At 52.8% G+C, this 23,495-nt stretch overlaps 1 protein-coding gene across 1 annotated transcript; it reads left to right on the forward strand.

Annotated features, from left to right (window-relative positions):
- Nucleotides 1–950: 950 nt before the first annotated feature.
- On the forward strand, nucleotides 951–23,495 carry plpbp (pyridoxal phosphate binding protein). Its single transcript, XM_068000988.1, has 8 exons — nucleotides 951–1,058; nucleotides 4,033–4,140; nucleotides 5,415–5,450; nucleotides 6,907–6,982; nucleotides 9,032–9,166; nucleotides 11,597–11,739; nucleotides 14,581–14,679; nucleotides 19,876–23,495. The coding sequence occupies exons 1-8, from the start codon at nucleotides 978–980 to the stop codon at nucleotides 20,020–20,022; spliced, it is 825 nt and encodes a 274-aa protein (XP_067857089.1). The 5' UTR covers nucleotides 951–977; the 3' UTR covers nucleotides 20,023–23,495.

A 23,495-nucleotide genomic window follows, 5' to 3' on the forward strand; every position in this document is an offset into this window, starting at 1 on the left:
ATTTATTGCCCATCCCTAATCGCCCCTTGAGAAGGTGGTGGTGAGCCGCCTTCTTGAACCGCTGCAGTCCGTGTGGTGAAGGTTCTCCCACAGTGCTGTTAGGAAGGGAGTTCCAGGATTTTGACCCAGCGACGATGAAGGAACGGCCGATATATTTCCAAGTCGGGATGGTGTGTGACTTGGAGGGGAACGTGCAGGTGGTGTTGTTCCCATGCGCCTGCTGCTCTTGTCCTTCTAGGTGGTAGAGGTCGCGGGTTTGGGAGGTGCTGTCGAAGAAGCCTTGGCGAGTTGCTGCAGTGCATCCTGTGGATGGTACACACTGCAGCCTCTGTGCGCCGGTGCTGAAGGGAGTGAATGTTTAGGGTGGTGGATGGGGTGCCATCCACCACTAGTTGAGTTGATTGGAAACTTCACAGAGAGGGAAGCAAGCTCCTGCAGTTGGAAAAGATTGCAAGAAAGAAAAGAACTGCACATAGAAAAGTTATCCATAAAAGAATAGGTGACCTCTCATTTCTCTTTTAAGCAATTGGATATTTGTTCTATAGGTGCAAGGAGGTGATAATGGGGCAAGTATAGAGACAGGACACTGGCCTTTCACCTCTGGGTCCAATCCCTCTGTCTGCTGGCTGCACTGGTTCAATGGGGTTTTATGCACCATTTATTCTGCAGTGGTTTCTGTCCAGTGCGCCTGTGATTGGGAGAAACTCCTCCTCCAGTGTGACCATCTGCTGATGAGCCAGTGACAGCTGTCAATCACCGAGGGGGTTACCGCCCCCTCCGGGGACGCTGATTGGCGTAGCCGCACTGCGCTTCATCAGCATTGGCTGCCCTCACTCGGACCGCGATTGGCTCTCGGAGCACGGCGAGCTGTGATTGGTTAGCGCCTCCATGGCTCCGATTGGTTGACGGGGCTCGCCCGAGTTTTGATTGGCCGCTGGGGCGGCCGGCGGCGGCGATTGGTCGGCGGGGCCCGGGCGATGAGGATGGCGGCGGAGGTGGGCCTCAGGCTGCGGAGCGTCACCGAGAAAATCAGGAGCGCGGCCGGGCGGAGAGAGGCGGTGAGGCCGGGGGCAGAGGGCAAGAGAGAGCGGCGACAGGCCGGGGGGCGGGGCGGGGAGTAGGGACCCTATTTTCCCCCCCTCTCACCCGGCTCCTTGCCCCCCCTCACCCTGCTGGTCGCCGCTCCTTGCCCCCCCTCACCCTGCTGGTCGCCGCTCCTTGCCCCCCCTCACCCTGCTGGTCGCCGCTCCTCACCCTGCTGGTCGCCGCTCCTTCCCCCCCCTCACCCTGCTGGTCGCCCCCCCTCACCCTGCTGGTCGCCCCCCCTCACCCTGCTGGTCGCCCCCCCTCACCCTGCTGGTCGCCCCCCCTCACCCTGCTGGTCGCCCCCCCCTCACCCTGCTGGTCGCCGCTCCTTGCCCCCCCCCTCACCCTGCTGGTCGCCGCTCCTTGCCCCCCCCCTCACCCTGCTGGTCGCCGCTCCTTGCCCCCCCCCTCACCCTGCTGGTCGCCGCTCCTTGCCCCCCCCTCACCCTGCTGGTCGCCGCTCCTTGCCCCCCCCTCACCCTGCTGGTCGCCGCTCCTTGCCCCCCCCCCCTCACCCTGCTGGTCGCCGCTCTTTGCCCCCCCCCTCACCCTGCTGGTCGCCGCTCCTTGCCCCCCCCTCACCCTGCTGGTCGCCGCTCCTTGCCCCCCCCCCTCACCCTGCTGGTCGCCGCTCTTTGCCCCCCCCTCACCCTGCTGGTCGCCGCTCTTTGCCCCCCCCTCACCCTGCTGGTCGCCGCTCTTCGCCCCCCCCTCACCCTGCTGGTCGCCGCTCTTCGCCCCCACCTCACCCTGCTGGTCGCCGCTCTTCGCCCCCCCCTCACCCTGCTGGTCGCCGCTCTTTGCCCCCCCCTCACCCTGCTGGTCGCCGCTCTTTGCCCCCCCCTCACCCTGCTGGTCGCCGCCCCTTGCCCCCCCCTCACCCTGCTGGTCGCCGCTACTCGCCCCCCCCTCACCCTGCTGGTCGCCGCTCTTTGCCCCCCCCCTCACCCTGCTGGTCGCCGCTCTTTGCCCCCCCCTCACCCTGCTGGTCGCCGCTCTTTGCCCCCCCCTCACCCTGCTGGTCGCCGCTCTTTGCCCCCCCCTCACCCTGCTGGTCGCCGCTCTTTGCCCCCCCCTCACCCTGCTGGTCGCCGCTCTTCGCCCCCCCCTCACCCTGCTGGTCGCCGCTCTTTGCCCCCCCCTCACCCTGCTGGTCGCCGCTCTTTGCCCCCCCCTCACCCTGCTGGTCGCCGCCCCTTGCCCCCCCCTCACCCTGCTGGTCGCCGCTCCTCGCCCCCCCTCACCCTGCTGGTCGCCGCTCCTCGCCCCCCCTCACCCTGCTGGTCGCCGCTCCTCGCCCCCCCTCACCCTGCTGGTCGCCGCTCCTCGCCCCCCCTCACCCTGCTGGTCGCCGCTCCTCGCCCCCCCCTCACCCTGCTGGTCGCCGCTCCTTGCCCCCCCCCTCACCCTGCTGGTCGCCGCTCCTTGCCCCCCCCTCACTCTGCTGGTCGCCGCTCCTTGCCCCCCCCTCACCCTGCTGGTCGCCGCTCCTTGCCCCCCCCTCACCCTGCTGGTCGCCGCTCCTTGCCCCCTCCTCACCCTGCTGGTCGCCGCTCCTTGCCCCCCCCTCACCCTGCTGGTCGCCGCTCCTTGCCCCCCCCCTCACCCTGCTGGTCGCCGCTCCTTGCCCCCCCCTCACCCTGCTGGTCGCCGCTCCTTGCCCCCCCTCACCCTGCTGGTCGCCGCTCCTTGCCCCCCCCTCACCCTGCTGGTCGCCGCTCCTTGCCCCCCCCTCACCCTGCTGGTCGCCGCTCTTTGCCCCCCCCTCACCCTGCTGGTCGCCGCTCTTTGCCCCCCCCTCACTCTACTGGTCGCCGCTCTTTGCCCCCCCCCTCACCCTGCTGGTCGCCGCTCCTTGCCCCCCCCCCTCACCCTGCTGGTCGCCGCTCTTTGCCCCCCCCTCACCCTGCTGGTCGCCGCTCCTCGCCCCCCCTCACCCTGCTGGTCGCCGCTCCTCGCCCCCCCTCACCCTGCTGGTCGCCGCTCCTCGCCCCCCCTCACCCTGCTGGTCGCCGCTCCTCGCCCCCCCTCACCCTGCTGGTCGCCGCTCCTCGCCCCCCCTCACCCTGCTGGTCGCCGCTCCTCGCCCCCCCTCACCCTGCTGGTCGCCGCTCTTTGCCCCCCCCTCACCCTGCTGGTCGCCGCTCCTTGCCCCCCCTCACCCTGCTGGTCGCCGCTCCTTGCCCCCCCTCACCCTGCTGGTCGCCGCTCCTTGCCCCCCCTCACCTTGCTGGTCGCCGCTCCTTGCCCCCCCTCACCCTGCTGGTCGCCGCTCCTTGCCCCCCCCTCACCCTGCTGGTCGCCGCTCCTTACCCCCCTCTCACCCTGCTGGTTGCCCCTCGATACCCACTCCACCATCAGAGGCTGATCGTTGCTCTTTCAGTGTGAATTGTACCTCAAGCCACCTCGCCTCCCTGCCTTCAACAGCCTCTTAAAAACCCTTCTTTTCAGCATTCTCCCCCCCCCGTTTGTTCCAGGCCTGTGATCTCCTTCACCTATAGAAGGTTAAGGGGTGATCTAATTGAGGTGTTTAAGATGATTAAAGGATTTGATACTATAGGTGGAGAGAAAATATTTCCTCTGGTGGGAGAGTCCAGAACAAGGGGTCATAACCATAAAATTAGAGCTCGGCCGTTCAGGGGCGATGTCAGGAAGCACTTCTTCACACAAAGGGGAGTGGAAATCTGGAACTCTCTCCCCCAAAAGGTTGTTGAGACTGGGGGTCAATTGAACATTTCAAAGTTGTTTTTTGTTCGGCAAGGGCATTAAGGGTTAAGGAACCAGGGTGGGTAGATGAAGATACAGATCAGCCATGATCTAATTGAGTGGTGGAACACTGAACGGCCTCCACCTGTTCCCATGTGTGTGAGAAGCTGTCCTTTGTAGGCGGGACGGTATTTGGATGTGGCACCTGATGCTTCCCTCTCTCTTGTCTTTGTTTCGCAGGCCCTGCCCACCATCGACCCACGCCTGGTGGCCGTCGGAAAGACCAAACCACCGGCTCTCTTGATAGAAGCCTACCGCCATGGCCAGCGGCACTTTGGGGAAAACTATGTAGGTACTCTGCCCGTGAGCCTCGTGTATTTTTTGTGTGGTCTGTGTGTGGAAAGGCAGGCAAGCAATGGACGGTATCAAATAGTGCCAGCCATTTGATTCTGGTTTCTTCTCACCCCCCCAGTCAGAAAGGACCTGTGGACATCCCCCTCACCAGAAGCAGCTAAAATGAGCTGAGGTATTTGATTGCGCTCCACCTTCACAGCAGAAGTCATGGCATAAGCTCCAGTGCAGTACTGAGGGAGCGCTGCGCTGTCGGAGGTGCCGACTATCAGATGAGATGTTAAATTGAGGCCCCGTCTGCCCCCTCAGGTGGATGTAAAAGATCCCACGGCACTATTGGAAGAAGAGCAGGCGAGTTCTCCCCAGTGTCCTGGGCCAATATTTATCCCTTAACCAACATCACTTTTTCAAAAAAAAACATACGATCTGGTCATTATCTCGTTGCTGTTTGTGGGATCTTGCTGTGCACTAATTGGCTGCCGTGTTTCCTACATCACAACAGTGACTACACTTCAAAAGTACTTCTTTGGCTGTGAATTGCTTTGGGACGTCCGGAGGTGGTGAAAGGCGCTGTAAAAATGCAAGTTCTTTCTTTCAAAAGCCAAAAGGGGCTGAGCAGCACTCGGAGGGGATGGACCTCTGCACAGTTCTGCTCCCCTCGAGCCCCTCCAGAAATAGAAGATTTGCCAGTGATAAGGCAGTCAGTTCAGTTCAGTTACACAGTGTAGCAGCCTCAATGTCTGGCAAGGCCGGCATTTATTGCCCACCCCTAGTTGCCCCTTGAGAAGGTGGTGGTGAGCCGCCGCCTTGAACCGCTGCAGTCCGTGTGGTGAAGGTTCTCCCACAGTGCAGGGCGTTCCAGGATTTTGACCCAGCGACGATGAAGGAACGGCCGATATGTGTCCAAGTCGGGATGGTGTGTGTGATTCGGAGGGGAACTGGAAGGTGGTGGTGTTCCCATGCACCCGCTGCCCTTGACCTTCCAGATGGTGGAGGTCGCGGGTTTAGGAGGTGATGGTGTTCCCATTCAGCTGCTGCCCTGGACCTTCTAGGTGGTGGAAGTCGCAGGTTTGCAAGGTGCTGTCGAGGAAGCCTTGGTGCATTGCTGCAGTGTATCCTGTAGATGGTACACACTGCAGCCACAGTGCACCAGCGGTGGAGGGAGTGAATGTGTAAGGTGGTGGATGGGCTGCCGATCGAGCGGGCTGAATTGTCTTGGAGTGTTGTTGCAGCTGCAACCCTGTTCTAACTCGCTGTTTGTTTTCACTCAGGTGCAAGAGCTGGTGGAGAAAGCATCTGACAGCCAGGTAGAGTAAGGGCGTTGGTGGTCACCGTCCAGGCATTGGGTCAATACCGTGTTAAGAGAAAGCATTTTTGGTTCGATCGAGCCAACCCCCCTCCCACTCTGTCCTGTAAGAACCTGATCTCTTGTCATCAGGGTGTATCGGAAGGGGCTAATTTCTGTTTCCCCCTCCCTAGCACCAGATTCACTGACCCCTCACTCCCCTTCAGTTGTAGAATCCCTGCCCTCCGTCCAGATGCTAAGACAGCACAAAGCAGAGATCAAACTCGGGATCTTGCTGTTCTGTACGGCTCGGCCCCACCACACCTGGGAGCCACCGGAGGGGAGGGGGGGAGGTGGGAAGCCGATATTTGAATTTCAGTCAAACTGGTTAATCCAACCTGGCACTGAGAGAAGGGACAGAAAATGGCAGACCCCTACTTGTCCATCTGACCCGTTCCACATAGTCAGCGATGCCCTTTCGCATCACGATACAGACCTCCACCCTGGGCGAGGCGAAAAACCAAGACCAATTTGGGAGTGGGGGGAGAAATCTGGAAAATTCTTCTCCGATGCACAAAGACAGTTGAACCTGGTCTGGGAAACCACCCTGGCCTTTATTAAGAGTTCCAGGTATCCACTTACCCAGGCTGATGCTACGCATCTGAATGCTGCCAATATTTGAAGCTTTTAAAAAATTCATTCTCAGGATGTGGGCGTCGCTGGCGAGGCCGGCATTTGTTGCCCATCCCTGATTGCCCTTGAGAAGGTGGTGGTGAGCCGCCTTCTTGAACCGCTGCAGTCCGTGTGGTGAAGGTTCTCCCACAGCGCTGTTAGGAAGGGAGTTCCAGGATTTTGACCCAGCGACGATGAAGGAACGGCCGATATACTTCCAAGTCGGGATGGTGATCTAGGCCGTTCAGAGGTGGCATCAGGAAGCACTTCTTCACACAAAGCGGAATGGAAATCTGGAACTCTCCTTTCCCCCAAAAAGCTGTTGAGGCATTTATCAATCTCCGTTTGGAAATTTTCAGATTTTTTTTTAGGTAAGGGTATTAAGGGTTACGGAACCAAGGTGGGTAGATGGAGTTAAGATACAGATCAACCATGATCTGATTGAATGGCGGAACAGGCTCGAGGGGCTGAATGGCCTACTCCTGTTCCTATGTCTGTGGCTTGGAGGTGATGGTGCTCCCACGTGCCTGTTGCCCTTGTGCTTCTTGGTAGTGGAGGTATCTATGCGTGTGTGTGTATAAAATATTCTATATGGTGAATTATGTACAAAGCCCCAGGCTTGGCATGATGACAGAAAATTAATTGGAATAGCAGACTGCGATCCCAGATACATCCTGAGACGTTTTACAAGAATTTGACCCTTTGGCTTGCCCTAAGCCAATGGCCCTAGTGGTGTTTCTGACTGATGCAGTCAACGGTCTCGACGTGTTTGATTCTGAATCTCTCTCTCTCTCTCCCCGTTACAGATTCTCTCCGCATGCCCCGACATCAAGTGGCACTTCATCGGACACCTGCAAAAAAACAACGTCAACAAGCTGATTGGTAATGTGTCCTGCGCCATCTCGCTCGCTTCACGCCCTCCCCTCCCCCCACCAAGTTATCATTGTCAAACGAGTCCATCTAATGTCCCAGTGCAAGTCAGTCAATCAATGCACAGGCAAGATATATAACAACAGCTTGCATTTATACTGTGCCTTCAATGTAATAAAATGTCCCAAGGCGCTTCACAGGAGCGTAATCAGACAAAATTTGACACTGAGCCACATAAGGAGATATTAGGACAGATGAGGTCAAAGAGGTAGGTTTAAAATAGGAGAGAGAGGGAGAGAGACGGAGAGGTTTAGGGAGGGAATTCCAGAGCTTAGGGCCTAAGCAGCTGAGTAGGCACGGCCGCCAATGGTGGTGCAGAGGAAGTGGGGAATGTGCAAAAGGCCAAAATAGGAGGAGAGCAGAGATCTCGGAGGGTTGTAGGGTTGTAGGAGGTTACAGAGATAGGGAGGGGGCGAGGCCATGGAGGTATTTGAACACGAGGATGAGAATTCTAAAATCGAGGCGTTCCCGGACCGGGAGCCAATGTAGGTCAGCGAGTGCAGGGGGTGATGGGAGAACGGGACTTGGTGCGAGTTAGGAGACGGGGCAGCAGAGTTGTGGATGAGCTCAAGTTTACAGAGGGTGAGAGGCTGGGCAGGAGAGCATTGGAATAGCCAAGTCTGGAGGTAACAAAAGCACGGATGAGGGTTTCAACAGCAGATGAGCTGAGGCAGGTGTGGGGACCAGCGACGTACAGAGGTGGAAGTAGGCAGTCTTGGTGATGGGAAATGGTCTCCGTGACATTGTTGCCAAAAATAAATCAGTCGCGAGTGCCAGAGTAAGGAACTGGCGATTGGCAGTCCCAGCGATAGCCAGACTTGATGCCGTGTCCTATTCACAGTACCAGTCTCCGAGCTGTTTGTAAGGGAGACTGTGCTCTGTGTTTGGAGCAGCTGTGTACTTGCGGAGAGTGCCTGGCAGGGCACCACTGGGCTACGGTGCCGGGGTCGGAGAACAAACTGCACTGAAACCGTTCCGAGTGGGGTCACCCTGTTTGGGCCATGGTACCTGAGCTGCTCACGCGAACCGTCAGATGAACTCACCTTTTCCCCCTTCCTCTTTCTCTCCCTCCAGGGCCGAGACACACTCCTCTGTCAAAGCAACCTGTGTAAAACATGCCCACTGATCTCTTGTCACAGTTGTGTGGTGTTTGCTCAGATTGTTTTCCTGGGAGTGGAGTATAGAAGGAGAGGTAATTTGAGTTCAGCTTTCCCCCCGCCCCCCTCCAACGTGTTCTTACCAGAACTCCACGCATCCTGGGGCTGAGAGGGCAGGCAAAAGAAAAACAAGACTTGCATTTATATAGCGCCTTTCACGACCTCAGGACGCCCCAAAGCGCTTTACAGCCATTGAAGTACTTTTTGAAGTGTAGTCACTGTTGTAATGTGGGAAAAGCAGCAGCCAACTTGCGCACAGCAAGATCCCACAAACAGTAAAGAGATGATGACCAGATCATCTGTTTCTTAGTGATGTTGGTTGAGGGATAAATATTGGCCCAGGACACCGGGGAGAACTCCCCTGCTCTTCTTCAAAATAGTGGCCGTGGGATCTTTTACATCCACCCGAGAGGGCATACGGGGCCTCGGTTTAAGGTCTCATCCGAACGATGGCACCTCCGACAGTGCAGCACTCCCTCAGTACTGAGGCTGGGAGTGTCAGCCTGGATTATGTGCTCAAGTCTCTGGCGTGGAACTTGAACCCACAACCTTTGGACTCGGAGGCGAGAGTGCTGCCCACTCGGCCATGGCTGACACCCCATACGATAAAGAACTCAGTTACAGTGCCAAATTCCTAACTCCGTGTCAGATTTGTAACGTAACACAAAGCTGCGACACAAACAGGCCCCACAAATAGGATAGTGTGCAGTTTTTATTCCGTTGGTGAAAGGACTGTGCAGGTTCCGTCCCGAGGCGCACACTGGCAATGAGTAACCTCGTCCCAGGTGCCTGCCTCCCTCTATTGACCTCTGACCTTTCTCTCCTTACAATTTTGCTTCGACAGGCGCCCCCAACCTGTTCATGATCGAGACCATCGACTCCATCAAACTGGCCGACAAGGTCAACCTTTCCTGGCACAAGAAGCAAGCTCTGCATAGGCTGAAGGTCATGATCCAAGTCAACACCAGTGCCGAGGACAGTAAGTACAGGTGCCCGTCGAGCGGCCATTGTCCGGGGGCTACGTCTCCCTAATGGAGAGGTGTGTGTTTTCCCCATTACCTTCGCTATCCAAGCCCCATCACTGGGCCGTACGGTTTTGTCACCGTGCTGCTTGCTTGTCAAGTGACGTTGGGTAATTGCAGTGCAGTCTGGGTATTGTAGTTCCGCAGAAGCGCTGCGAAAACTGCAACTCCCATGATGCATCTGTGCAGGAGTAAATAAAAGGAAGAACTTGCATTTATATAGCGCCTTTCACGACCTCCCAGAGCGCTTTACAGCCAATGAAGTACTTTTTGAAGCGCTGTCACTGTTGTAATGTAGGAAACCCGGCAGCCAATTTGCGCACAGCAAGCTCCCACAAAAAGCAATAAAATAATGACCAGATTTTTTAGTGATGGATCAGTATCGGCTCTTGGTCGAAATAATGCTGTGGGATCTTTCCCGTCCACCTGAGAGGGCAGATGGAGCCTCGGTTTAACGTCTCACCCGAAAGACGGCACCTCCGACAGTGCAGCACTCCCTCAAGTACTGGCACTGAATTGTCGGCCTGGCTTCTGTGCTCAAGTCTCTGGAGTGGGGCTCGAACTCACGACCTTCTGACTCGGAGGGCGAGAGTGCTGCCCACTGAGCCACGGCTGGCACCAGTGCCAGGTACCAGGACAGGGACAGCACGCATCATTGCACCACACCGTCAAACACTGTGTCCACAGGCCAAAAAAGTAATGATTGCCTTGCAGCTGTTTCTTAACATTAAACCACCAATTTAATGAGTAAGTTACAATATTTTTTGGGGGGTTGGGGGAATGGATAGTGAGACCGTGTAGCGACTTGCGGTTTGTGGGGCCTCAGACGATGTCACTTCTGGGTTAGCCCCTCTGCTGATATTACAGTATTTTTTTCTTTCTGAATTGTTACGTAGAATTACATAGGATTTTACAGCACAGAGACAGGCCATTTATATGTTGTCAGCTGTGGCGCAGTGCGTAACTCTCTCATCTCTGAGTCAGAAGGTCGTGAGTTCGAACCCCACTCCAGAGACTTGAGCACAAAATCTAGGTCCACTGCCAGTACTGAGGGAGAGCTGCACTGTCGGAGATGCCGTCTTTCGGTAAACCGAGGCCCCGTCTGCCCTCTCAGATGGGCGTAAAAGATCCCTCTGCACTATTGGAAGAAGAGCAGGGGAGTTCTCCCCGGTGTCCTGGCCAACCAACATCACTAAAACAAATTATCCTGGTCATTACCACATCACTGTTTGTGGGATCTTGCTGTGCGCAAATTGGTTGCCCCGTTTCCTACATTACAACAGTGACTGCACTTCAAAAGTACCTCATTGGCTGTAAAGCGCTTTGGGACGTCCTGAGGTCGTGAAAGGTGCTATAGAAATGCGAGTTTGTTCGTTCTTTGTAAACATATTCCGGCTAACCTGAGCGAAGAAAGTAAATGACGACCGGAAACATGGAAGAAATTTGAGCGATTTGATTGTTTTTTTTCTAATTGATCCCAGATGCTAGGTTTTGGAGGGGGGAAATTCAGTAATTTAATGATTGCTGGTTGGAAACTTTTCTAGTGGATGGAGCCAGCTTTTGATCGCGTTGTAATTAGTGAGATATAATCAAGAGTTAACAAATAGCAGTTGCTTGTGCCAATCGTGATTTTTTTTTTGCCGATGGGCACAGCTTTTGAGGCCTGTATGCAGGCTGGTGCAACACCACTGTACTCTCTGTCCATGAGTCCACCGGGTTCTGCTTGGCGAGTTCACGCACAGCGGCCCGGGGGAGTGGGAATTCTGCTATTCCCACTCTGGAGCGTTGCCTGTTGATGCTCTGTAAATGTTGGCATTTGTTAGAATCGTAGAATCTTGCAGCAGGGAGGGGACGAGGCCACGGAGGGATTTGACCACGAGGATGGGAATTTGAAACTCGAGGCGTTGCCAGACCGGGAGCCAATGTGGGTCAGCGAGCGCAGTGGGTGATGGTTGAACGGGTTAGGATGCGGGCAGCAACCCAAGTTTAAAGTCTGACTCTGGTCTTCACGTCGTTTAACTGCCTGACCTTCCCATCTTCGAGCAGTTACACGAATTGGCCATGCCGCTGGAAAACGGGGCACCAATCTTCATTTGAACGGAGGAGACAGGGTCATCCTTGGTTAAAGGACCTTCATCCCTGCTAACCCCACTCCGCTGTCTCCCCATCTCCGACCTGCCCTGTTGGATGTCAATCCAGCTGCCATCAGTCGGTCTCTGTGTCCCGGGTGGTGCGGTGGGATCTTGCTGTGCCGCCAATGCACCGGGGATGGCGGCAGTCTGAGGGACGGGGATCGGAAGCTGGCTCCTCCCATCATTCATCTGTTGTTGGGAGAGGCGAACGGGTGGTCCCCCAGTCTAACCGTTATTTTCCTTCTGCTTCCTCAGGCAAGCACGGGCTCTCTGCAGAGGAGACGGTGGATACAGTCAGGCATGTCCTCACCAGCTGCCCCAGCCTGGAGTTTGTCGGGTTGATGACCATCGGGAGATACGGCTACGACCTCAGTCAGGGACCCAACCCGGACTTCCAGGTAAAGAACGAAAGAACTTGCATTTATATAGTGCCTTTCACCTCCTCAGGATGTCCCAAAGTGCTTTACAGCCGATGAAGTACTTTTTTTTTTAAGTGTAGTCACTGTTGTAATGTAGAAAATGTGGAAGTCAATTTGCGCACAGCAAGATCCCGCAAACAGCATTGAGATAATCACGTTTTTTAATTGTGTTGGTTGAGGGATAAATATTGGCCGGGACACCGGGGAGAACTCCCCGCTCTTCTTCGAATAGTGCCATGGGATCTTTTGCGTCCACCTGAGAGGCCAGGCGGGGCCTTGGCGTAGCATCTCATCCGAAAGACGGCACCTCCGCTAATGCAGCGCTCCCTCGGTACTGGCACCGGGAGTGTTGGCCTGGATTACGTGTTCAAGTCTCTGAAGCGGGGACTTGAACTCACGACCTCATGACTCAGAGGCGAGAGTGCGACCAAGTGAGCCACGGCTCTAAAGGTTTCCGTGGGTGAATGAACAGGTTGAGAAGGAAGGGATAAATCTGAGAGAAGATCGGTGCCTGTGATGAGTGTTCAATCTGTGTAGTACCGCGCAGTGGGTAAATTTTATAAATTATTATTCATTCTGGAGATGTAGGTGTCGCTAGTGAGGCTGGCATTTATTGCCCACCTCTAGTTGCCCTGAGAAGGTGGTGGTGGTGGGCCGCCTTAAACTGCTGGTAGTGGTTTTGATACAACTGAGTGTCTTGCTAGGCCGCTTCAGAGGGCAGTTCAGAGTCAGCCACGTAGCTGTGGGACTGGAATCATCCATAGACCAGACCGGGTAAGGACGGCAGGTTTCCTTCCCTAAAGGGACCAGTGGGTTTTTAATAACAATCCCGTCAGCTTTGTGGGTCTCATTTACTGATACCAGCTTTTTGTTTTAACTGAATTTAGATTCTCAAACTGCTGTGGTGGGATTTGAACTCTCGTTCCCTGGGTTACTAGTCCGGTAACATAACCACTACTCCACCACAGCTCCTGAATGGTTTGTCACATGCAGGGATTGGGCTAAGGATGAAAACGGAGATCTGGGGGGCATTACATAAGCCGATCTTCAACCCCTTGCTGCGGCCCTCCCGAAGTGTCAGTTCCTCCTCAGTATTGGTTGGCCAAGAGACTCCCAGTGTTGGCTCTTTTTGTTTTCCCTGGCATCGCTGCTTAAATTCCGGCTTGCCCCGCTGCTCTGGTGCAGCAGGTGAAGGAGCGGTGGCAACTTGTGCCAACGCCGCTCAGAGGCTCGCCCTCCGCTCACGCCAGGTCTCAAAGGCGGCTGCTGCCCCTTCTTTAAGCGCGGCTCTTTTGGGGCACGCACATCTCGCCAATCCAACCCATCAAGCACCCAATTCGGTGTCGCTCAGTTCGTTAGCCACTGGCCACGTGTTGCTAATGGGGGGGGGCATCCAGATGTGGCGAATTGTATTAGTAAATAACAAATAAGTAATAGGCGGTCAGGAATGGAATCTTAATACTCGCAACGGATTATGCTTAAGGATTTTGACTTCAGACAAATTTTTGATCAGCAAGGGAGTCAAAGGATATGGGGAAAGGGCGGGAAAGTGGAGTTGAGGTAAAAAATCAGATCAGCCATGATCTCATTAAATGGCGGAGCAGGCTCGAGGGGCCGAATGGCCTTCTCCTGCTCCTATCTCTTACAGTCTTAACTCAAGATAAGGGGTCGGCCATTTAAGACTGAGATGAGGGGGAGTTTCTTCACTCAGAGGGTTGTGAATCTTTGGAATTCTCTACACCAGAGGGCTGTGGATGCTCAGTCGTTGAGTACATTCAAGGCTGAGATCGATAGATTTTTGGACTCTAGGGGAATCAAGGGATATGGGGATCGGGCGGGAAAGTGGAGTTGAGGTCGAAGATCAGCCATGATCTTATTGAATGATGGAGCAGGCTCGAGGGCCCGAATGGCCTACTCCTCCTATTTCTTGTGTTCTTTAACCTTTTTGTGCGTTTGGTGGTAAAACGGTAAGACCAAAAGCAGAGTGTGCAAGAGTGGTAGATGTTCATTAAGTAAATATACACCTGTGAAATTCATTTACCTGTATTGTGAGTGTAGGTAGTGTTTTCTACTAAAATGAGTGCATGTGACTATAACGGTGTTCCCATAGCCACACTTGTGGCTGGTGAGCAATTTCTGTTGGACAACATTGCCCTAAATGAATGCTTTTTATCCCCAAGCCATCAATCTACCCCATTTAGGGTAGATTTTTGTTAGGTAAGGGTATCAAGGGATTTGGAACCAAGGTGGGTAAATGGAGTTGAGATACAGATCAGCTGTGATCCAATTGAATGACGGAGCAGGCTCAAGGGGCTGAACGGCCTCCACCTGTTCCTATGTAACGGGCTCGAGGGGCTGAATGGCCTCCTCCTGTTCCTATGTAACAGGCTCGAGTGGCTGAATGGCCTCCTCCTGTTCCTATGTAACAGGCTCGAGTGGCTGAATGGCCTCCTCCTGTTCCTATGTAACAGACTGGAGGGGCTGAACGGCCTCCTATGTCACTATTTGTCTACCGTTCCCGTCAATGTCATGTGCCATCATTTTCAGAAGTTTCCTATATGGCGCTTTATCAAATTCCTTCCTATCGTTTCATACCTGCCCATTATCTATACAGTCTGACTTCCTCAAAATATTCAGCTACAGTACTCAGGTACGTCCTGCCCCCTCTGCAAATCAGTGCTGATTCCCCCCGATTGGCACGTGGCTTCCCTAATCTCATCCTGCGTTACGGAGAGGGTCTCCTGCATATCTGCCTCGAGGAGAGCTCACTTGTAACCATAGTGAGCGCTAAACCCACCTCTTGTTTCTTTGCAAGTTTAGGTGCTTGTCGTGCACCGTAAAGAAGTGTGTGATAAGTTAAAGCTGCCCCTGGAAACGGTGGAACTAAGCATGGGGATGTCCACAGACTACGAACATGCGGTAAGTCTCCCTAATTGCCCTGGATTTCCTCTCTGGTGAGTTTCTAATCTCTCGTTTCCTTGCACAAATAAGTATTTTGCGTTCTGCCTTTAATATGTTACACACACACACACACATATGTTTGGCAGAGAGCTCAGGATGTATCGAAGGGGTCGATTGTAAAGTAGTTTTGAGTGCTTCTCTGTCGCCTTGCCTTGCACCCTCTCCTCATGCCAGGCAGCATTCCCTGCTGGTGGGAGGGGGGGGTGGGAGGGAGGAGATGCGGGGTAGGTGTCCCCTCTCCAGGCTTCCAGCAGTAGTAACTGGGACGGGTGTGGGAGTGGCCAGGTTATTCTCCCCACCCCCTCCTTTATTGTGTTTCCTTCCTCTTCCCCCCCCCCCCCCCCCCCCCCACTTCTATTAAAAGAACAAACCAACTTGCATTTTTATACTTCCTTTCACAACCTCAGGACGTCCCAAAGCGCTTTACAGCCAATGAAGTACTTTTTGAAGTGTAGTCACTGTTGTAGGGAAACGCAGCAGCCGATTTGTGCACAGGAAGGTCCCACAAACAGCAACAAGATAAATGTTAAGTCCGTGATGTTCGTGAATAAATGTTGGCCAGGGCGCCGAGAAGTCCCTGCTTTCAAATAGCGTCATGGGATCATTTATGTCCACTTAAATCCAGGCCCCTTCTGCCTGTTCCAACGTCTCACCTAAAGGATGGCACCTCCGACAGAGCAGCACTCCTTCAGTATTGGCACTGGGAGTGTCGGTCTAGATTATGGGCTCGAGTCTCTGGGGTGGGGGAGCAATGTGATAATGACCAGATCATCTGTTTTAGTGATGTTGGTTGAGGGATAAATATTGGCCAGGACACCGGGGAGAACTCATCTGCTCTTCTTTGAATGGTGCCATGGGATCTTTTACATCCACCTGAGAGGGCAGACGGGGCCTCAGTTTAACATCTCATCCGAAAGACTGCACCTCCGACAGTGCAACACTCCCTCCCACTGGATTGCCAGCCTAGGTTATGTGTTCAAGTTTCTGGAGAGGGACTTGAACCCACTACCTTCTGACTCATATGTGAGAGTGTTACCCACTGACACCTGATTCCAACAGATTTAATAATGAGTAATGAGGATGAATTGATCAATAATCTAACGGTAAGGAAACAATGAGGTAACAGCGAGCATAATATGATGGAATTAGATATTAGGTTTGAGAGGGAGACGGGTGAGTCACGAACCAATGTTTTAAATTTAGGTAAGCCTGACTTTGGAGGGATGAGGCAGAAATTGGCCACAATAGACTGGGCAGAACGACTAACTATGGCTGAACAGTGGGAGGTGTTCAAAAAAGTATTTGGTAGAATACAAGAACTGCACGTACCGCTAAAGGACAAGAGCTCTACTTGTGTAATTAAACAACCCTGGTCAACAAGGGAAGTGAGAGATAGTATAAAACTAAAAGAAAGGGTTTACAGGAGAGATCCCGCGGACTGGGAGAGATAAAGAACAGCAAAGGGATACAAAGAAAGTGTTAAGAGCTGCAAAAAGGGAATACGAGAACAGCCTTGCGAGGGATATCAAGGACAAGACGAAAGGTTTTTACAAATATATTAGGAGAAAGAGGGTGGTTAAGAGTAATGTGGGCCCTTTAATGACAGACACAGGTGATACTGCAATTGGAAATCAGGGAATGGCAGACTTACCAAACAGTTACTTTATCAGTCTTCACAGTAGAGGATGAGGATAAAATACCAGAGATACAAGGGAAATGAAAAATAAATCAAGGAGAGGAAATAACTAGATTCAATATCAGTGAAAACATGGTGATGGGAAAACTAATGAGATTAAAGATAGACAAATCTCCAGGACCTGATGGTTTCCACCCCAGGCTATTAAAAGAAGTAGGTGAGGAAATTGTTGATTCTCTAGTCATGATCTTCCAAAACACTCGATTCAGGAATTGTCCCCTTGGATTGGAAAATTGCCAATTGTCACTCCACTGTTTAAGAAGGATGGGAGAGATAAAATAGGAAATACTAGGCCTAGTAGTCTGATGTCAGTTATGGGAAAGTTCCTAGACCCTGTTATTAGGGACAGTGCGACTGAGCATTTGGACAAAAATGAGCTGATCAGAGTGAGCTTTGTAAAGGGTACATCATGTCTAACGAACCGATTGAATTTTTTGAGGAGGTCACTAACATGGTGGTAAGGGGGTATCTATGGATGTTATTTATATGGATTTCCAGAAGGCATTCGACAAAGTGCCTCATAAGAGACTGTTAACAAAAATGATAGTGCATGGATTTGGAGGCAACCTTTGGCTTGGACAGGGAATTGGTTAGGAGGTATGAGGCAGAGAGTAGGGATAATGGGTATGGACTCAAATTGGCAGCATGTGACTAGTGGTGTCCCCCAGGGATCTGTACTGGGGCCTCAGCTTCTCACTATATTTATCAATGATTTGGATGAAGAAATAGAGAGCCGGATATCAAAGTTTGCTGATGACACTAAGTTAGGTGGCATCGTAAATAGTGTAGACGGGAGCAGAAAGTTGCAAAGGGACATCGATAGATTAAAGTGAGAGGGCAGAACTGTGGCAGATGGAGTTCAATGTGGGGAAGTGTGAGGTCGTCCACGTTGGACCTAAGAAAGATCGAGCCGAGTATTCTCTAAATGGCGAGAAGCTCGGAACTGCGGATGAGCTGAGAGATTTAGGGGTCCAAGTACAGAAATCACTAAAAACTCGTGGACAGGTACAAAAAATAATTTAAGAGGCGAATGGGATGTTGGCCTTTATCTCGAGAGGGCTGGAATACAGAGGGGTGGGAGTTCTGTTACAGCTGGACAGAGGTTAGACCCCATCTGGAGACTGCGTTCAGTTCTGGGCACCGCATCTCAGGAAGGATATATTGGCCTTGGAGGGGGTGCAGCGCAGATTCACCAGAATGATACCGGGGCTAAAAGGGTTAAATTACGAGGGCAGGTTGCATAGACTAGGCTTGTATTCCCTCGAGTATAGAAGATTAAGGGGTGATCTAATTCAAGTGTTTAAGATGATTAAAGGATTTGATAGGGTCGATAGAGAGAAACTATTTCCTCTGGTGGGGGGAGTCCAGAACAAGGGGGCAGAACCTTAAAATTAGAGCCAGGCCGTTCAGGAGTGATGTCAGGAAGCACTTCTTCACACAAAGGGGAGTGGAAATCTGGAACTCCCTCCCCCAAAAAGCTGTTGAGGCCGGGGGTCAATTGAAAATTTCAAAACTGAGATTGATAGATTTTTGTTAGGCGAGGGTATTAAGGGATAAGGAACCAATGCAGGTAGATAGAGTTAAGATACAGATCAGCCATGATCTAACTGAATGGCAGAACAGGCTCGAGGGGCTGAATGGCCTCCTCCTGTTCCTATGTTCCAACAAGATTAACGCTCCTGCCCTGTCTGGAATCTCCAGTGCCCGTCTCTGAAGCTGCCTCCATTTACTACACGTTTCTGTTGCTGCGTACCTAAAACCCTGACCCAAGCCAGCCCGATGGACTGTAAATCACTGGACCACGAGCTCCCTATAGCACTCTCAAGTGCCCGTCACCTCCTCCCGACTCTCTGAGGGAGTTAAGAGAGTCTGCCCTTTATACCCACACCGCAGGGTTCACCTGTTTGAATTCGGTGTAAGGATTGTCTCTAAACGCTGCGCCCTCACCAAGTGGTTTGAGTAGACAGTTTCGCAAACGGGACTGTTTGGCTTTACTGAAAGCTACCGATCACTTCACACGTTTACAACACTGAGAAAAGGAACCACTGATCCTTTCAGGGGAGGGAGCAGTGCAGCGTTATTTGAAGGAACGTCTTAAATTTAAAATCCTCATTCTCGTATTCAAATCCCTCCGTGGCCTCGCCCCTCTCGATCTCTGTGACCTCCTCCAGCCCTACAACCCTCCGAGATCTCTGCGCTCCTCCAATTCTGGCCCCTTGCACATCCCCGATTTTAATCGCTCCGCCATTGGCGGCCGTGCCTTCAGCTGCCTCGGCCCGAAGCTCTGGAATTCCCCCCCTAAACCTCTCCGCCTCTCTCTCCTCCTTTTAAGACCTCCTTAAAACCTACCTCTTTGACCAAGCTTTTGGTCACCTGTCCTAATATCTCCTTATGTGGCTCGGTGTCAAATTTTGTCTGATAATCGCTCCTGTGAAGCGACTTGGGACGTCTTACTACTTTAAAGGCGCTGTATAAATGCAAGTTGTTGTTTGGGTTTGGAGAGAAGGACAGTAAGCTTGGAGGAGTGGCCCCACTTTCCAGCATGGGCTTCCGTGACGTTGGCAGGCTGGTGTCGGGCACCACTGCAGAGTCGGAGCTGCAGAAACTTGTCGGGACGTGGCAAGGCTGCAGGTAACGCCCGTCTCTAGTCTCCGTAGTGATTGCTTTATTTAAAAACTCAGTGTAGGCCACTTCAGAGTTAACTGGGACTGCAGACTGGAGTCACGTGTAGGCCTCCAGCGGGGTAAGTTCGCTTCCCTGAAGGACATCGCTGAACCGGTCTGGGTTTTTTTTTTCAACAATAATCCAGCAGTCCGCACGTTAACCAGGTTTATCGACGGCTTATGATGGTAGGATTCGAACTGGCGGCCTCTGGTTTGCTGGTCCAATACCCCCATAACCCACTCCTCTGCCGCACCCCATAATGAGCGGAGTGAAAAGTAAGGGAAGGTTGGGTCCCGAAACCAATCACTTGGAAAGCTTGTGTCAAAGCTGCACGGAAATGAGAGACGGGAATCGCGCCACCCTCTTGCCGTCTCTCGTCGGACCCTCGGTCGGTGGGCTAGACATTGCCAAGCCCTCCGCTCTTGGAGGAGACCCTGGGGATCGTGCCCCCGCTGCCGACTTATTACATAACGCGATGCTGGGAAAAGTGGGCTTGTCCCCCCAGAGGAGGGCGTGAACTTCACGACTGTTGCGGGAGGGGGGAGGGTCCGGTGTCGGAGGGAGCAGCGCGGTCCTTTTAATTGTCGCCATTAGCGGTCTGTGAGGAGACCATCTTCCTGCCCCTTTTTGCCCACAGCTTGGTGCCTGGTACAGGGGGAGAGGGGGGGGGGGGGGCGTGTAAAGAGGGTGGGCACATTTAAAATGGCGGCCGGGGTCGTCCCGAACCCGTCTCTCGACGAGCCGCGCCTTGGCCTGTCGAACGCAGGACGTTGTAACGTTTCTTTTCCTGGCAGATCGAAGTGGGGGCCACCAACGTGAGGGTCGGCAGCACCATATTTGGCGAACGGACGTACCCCGGCAAGCCGGGCTCGGGCGAGAGCTCGAAGGAGGCGGGAGAGCCGGCCGGAAGAATGGGAGGAGTGACTGCGACGGGGCCTTGAGTTGAGAGCCGAAGGGAAGGGAGAGAACTTGGCCCCGTTCCAGTCGATTGTGGAAATCACTCTCGGAATTGGCTCCTTGATTGAGCCTCGCGCAGCAACGCGTCGAGTATTTAAATCATTTGTTTCGGAGGCACTTGTGATTTTTTCCCTCCCCCTCCACAATGTGTGGCTGTGAATGTCATTGTGTCCGTGCCACTGGGCTCCGCCTTGGGTGTGCGGTGGTGTAGTGGTTAAATTACTGGACTAGTAATCGGAGGCCTGGATTAATAATCCAGTGAACGTGAGTTCAAATCCCACTGCAGGAGATTGTGAATTTGAATTCAGTTTAAAAAATACAACTCAATAAATCTGGAATAAAAGCTGCTCGAAGTGACTGTGGAAAAACTGTTGTAAAAACCCAACTGCTTCTCTGATGTCCTTTTTAAGGAGAGGAAATCTGCCGTCCTTACCCGATCTGGCCGATAGCTGACTCCTGTCCCATGCCAATACTTCAAATGCCTTCTGAACTGGCCCAGCAAGCTACTCTGTTGTCTCCCTGCCACCTTCTCAGGGCAACTGGGGATGGGCAATGAATGCCGGCCTTGCCAACGACGCCCACATCCCGAGAATGAATTTTTAAAAAAACCTTAGTCCCTTCAATTCTAAAACCGGCAACTCCGTCGGAGGAGGGCCTGTCGGAGCAATAGAGAATTCTGGACCGTGCTATTTTTTTCCCATCAAGAAAGTTGGCCGCTGCACCGGCTGAGAGCTCTCTGTTCCTTTTAAACTTGACTACAAGGCATCTCTCCTGTCGGCCTCCGTGCAAATAGAGGAGATCGAATCCCATTGCTGGCGGGAGAGTCTGTTTTCAACTTAGGGCGCACGCTGCCCCCTGGTGGACGGCGGCCCTTTGAACAGCCTCCAAGCGCCATCCGCGGCAGCGTCCTGCTGGAGGCGGACACCGGTCAGTGAGCGGTTAACCTCCGACCTCCACCACCCAGATGGACAAGGGCAGCGGGCGCATGGGAACGCCGTCACCTCCAAGTCTCACTCGCTCTCACACACACACACACACACACACCCCATCCCTGGCCTGGACATATATCGGCCGTTCCTTCATCGTCACTGGGTCAAAATCCTGGCACCCTCCACCGGACAGCACTGTGGGAGGAACAGGAGGAGGCCATTCAGCCCCTCGAGTCTATTCTGTCATTCAGTTAGATTGTGATGAGCTCATTTATTCTGTACGCTGTTAAGGTTGCCAACCCTCCAGGATTGTCCTGGAGCCTCCAGGGATTAAAGACTAATCTCCACTTATCCTCCTACGTTCTATAACTCTTACTACCCTTAACAACAATCTATCAATCTCTGTTTTGAAATTTTCAATTGACCCCCAGCCTCAAAACTTTTTTGGGGGGGGGGAGAGTTCCAGATTTCCACTCCCCATTGTGTGAAGAAGTGCTTCCTGACATCACCCCTGAACGGCCGAGCTCTAATTTTAAGGTTATGCCCCCTTGTTCTGGACTCTCCCCACCAGAGGAAATAGTTTCTCTCTATCGACCCTATCGAATCCTTTAATCATCTTAAACACCTCAATTAGATCACCCCTTAATCTTTTATACTCAAGGGAATACAAGCCTAGTCTATGCAAACTGGCCTCATAGTTTAACCCTTTCAGCCCCGGTATCACTCTGGTGAATCTGCGCTGCACCCCCTCCAAGGCCAATATATCCTTCCTGAGATGTGGTGTCCAGAACTGAACGTGATGCTCCAGATAGGGTCTGACCAGAGCTTAATGTAACTGTAACATAACTTCCACCCCTTTGTATTCCAACCCCCTTGTGATAAAGGCCAACATTGCCTTCTCAAGGACAACCAGGGATGGGCAATAAATGCTGCTCTTGCCAGCGATGCCCTGAGAGTGAATTTTTAAAAAAATGTGTCTTGACTGCCAGGCCTGATGCCGGTTCGAGGCATCTCTTGGGGCAAGGATGGGCAGCACACAATGGTGACTCTCGTGTCCTGGCAGCTAAACACAGTTGTGTGCTCTTTAATCAAACTCCACCCATTCTCATGCCTTCAGCTCACTTTTTATGTCACCAGATTTCCTTGTTACTTTTTTAATAAGGCCAATTACTGCTCTGTAATTCAGACAACGTATTGCAGAGGATCCTCTAGCTGTGTCTCTTAGCGGGAGGACATTGATTAATGCTGGTGATTCCTCTTTCCCCATTCCCCGTGTGATGAGCTCATTTATTCTGTACACTGTTAAGGTTGCCAACCCTCCAGGATTGTCCTGGAGCCTCCAGGGATTAAAGATTAATCTCCAGGAGAACGCTGTGAGCAAAACACAGGAGAAAAATCATAGGGGCTTTAGAAAAAAATTGTGTGTTTTATAAGTTTTTTTATAAAAATATTGAAGATGGGGGGTGGGGGGAGAGAAAGACTGTTTGACTGGGTAGGGCGGTTCGAGGCAGGATGTCATGTGATGAAACCTCCAGGAATACGACCAACCAGAGGTTGGCAACCCCTATACACTATGCAGAAGCCAAGTGTGTTCACAGAGTTTGAGGGGAGAGTGTGGAATGCAGTCTTGCATTGTTTGTAAAATGGTTTTTGGCAAATACCTGGGAGTGGAGACAGCAGCAAATGCTTCCTTACCCACAAGTGGTGCGTTGCTCTGAAAAGAGGTGAAGTTAGACAAAAAACACTATTATAAAATGTGCAAAACTCTGCTGCCCCGTATCCTAACTCACACCAAGTCCCGTTCTCCCATCACCCCCTGCGCTCGCTGACCTACATTGGCTCCCAGTCCGGCAATGCCTGGATTTTAAAATTTCTCATCGTGTTCAAATCCCTCCATGGCCTCGCCCCCTCCCTATCTCTGTAACCCTCCTCCAGCCCGACAACCCTCCGAGATCTCTGCGCTCCTCCAATTCTGGCCTCTTGTGCACTCCCGATTTTAATCGCTCCGCCATTGGCGGCCGTGCCTTCAGCTGCCTAGGCCCTAAGCTCTGCAATTCCCTCCTTACACCTCTCCGCCTCTCTCTCCTCCTTTAAGACGCTCCTTAAAACCTACCTCTTTGACCAAGCTTTCGGTCACCTGTTCTAATATCTCCTTATGTGGCTCGGTGTCAAATTTTGTCTGATTCCGCTCCTGTGAAGAACCTTGGGGCAGTATAAATGCAAGTGGTTGAATAAACGACCTGTTAGTGTTTGCTGCATCACTGTGTCTTTGAGTTGCTGTCGTAGGAGGCAGCAGCTCAGCTACCAACCCCACAGCATATTTGTGGAAATGCATTGCAGTGGGATCCGGCTCCTTGTTAGAGAGGCGGTGATGTCGGGTTTTAACGTACCTCAATACCCCAGCAATCGGACGAGTAATTGCTCCAGTATGGGACGCTCGGTTGGTGTTGAAGGGAGATTTTTAACTTGCCATTCTCATGTCTTTGGGAGCGTGTATGATGCATTAATAAAATGGGCTTCGTTCGGTA

This window comes from Heptranchias perlo, chromosome 20 (assembly GCF_035084215.1).
Source record: "Heptranchias perlo isolate sHepPer1 chromosome 20, sHepPer1.hap1, whole genome shotgun sequence".
Taxonomy (NCBI): Eukaryota; Metazoa; Chordata; class Chondrichthyes; order Hexanchiformes; family Hexanchidae; genus Heptranchias; species Heptranchias perlo.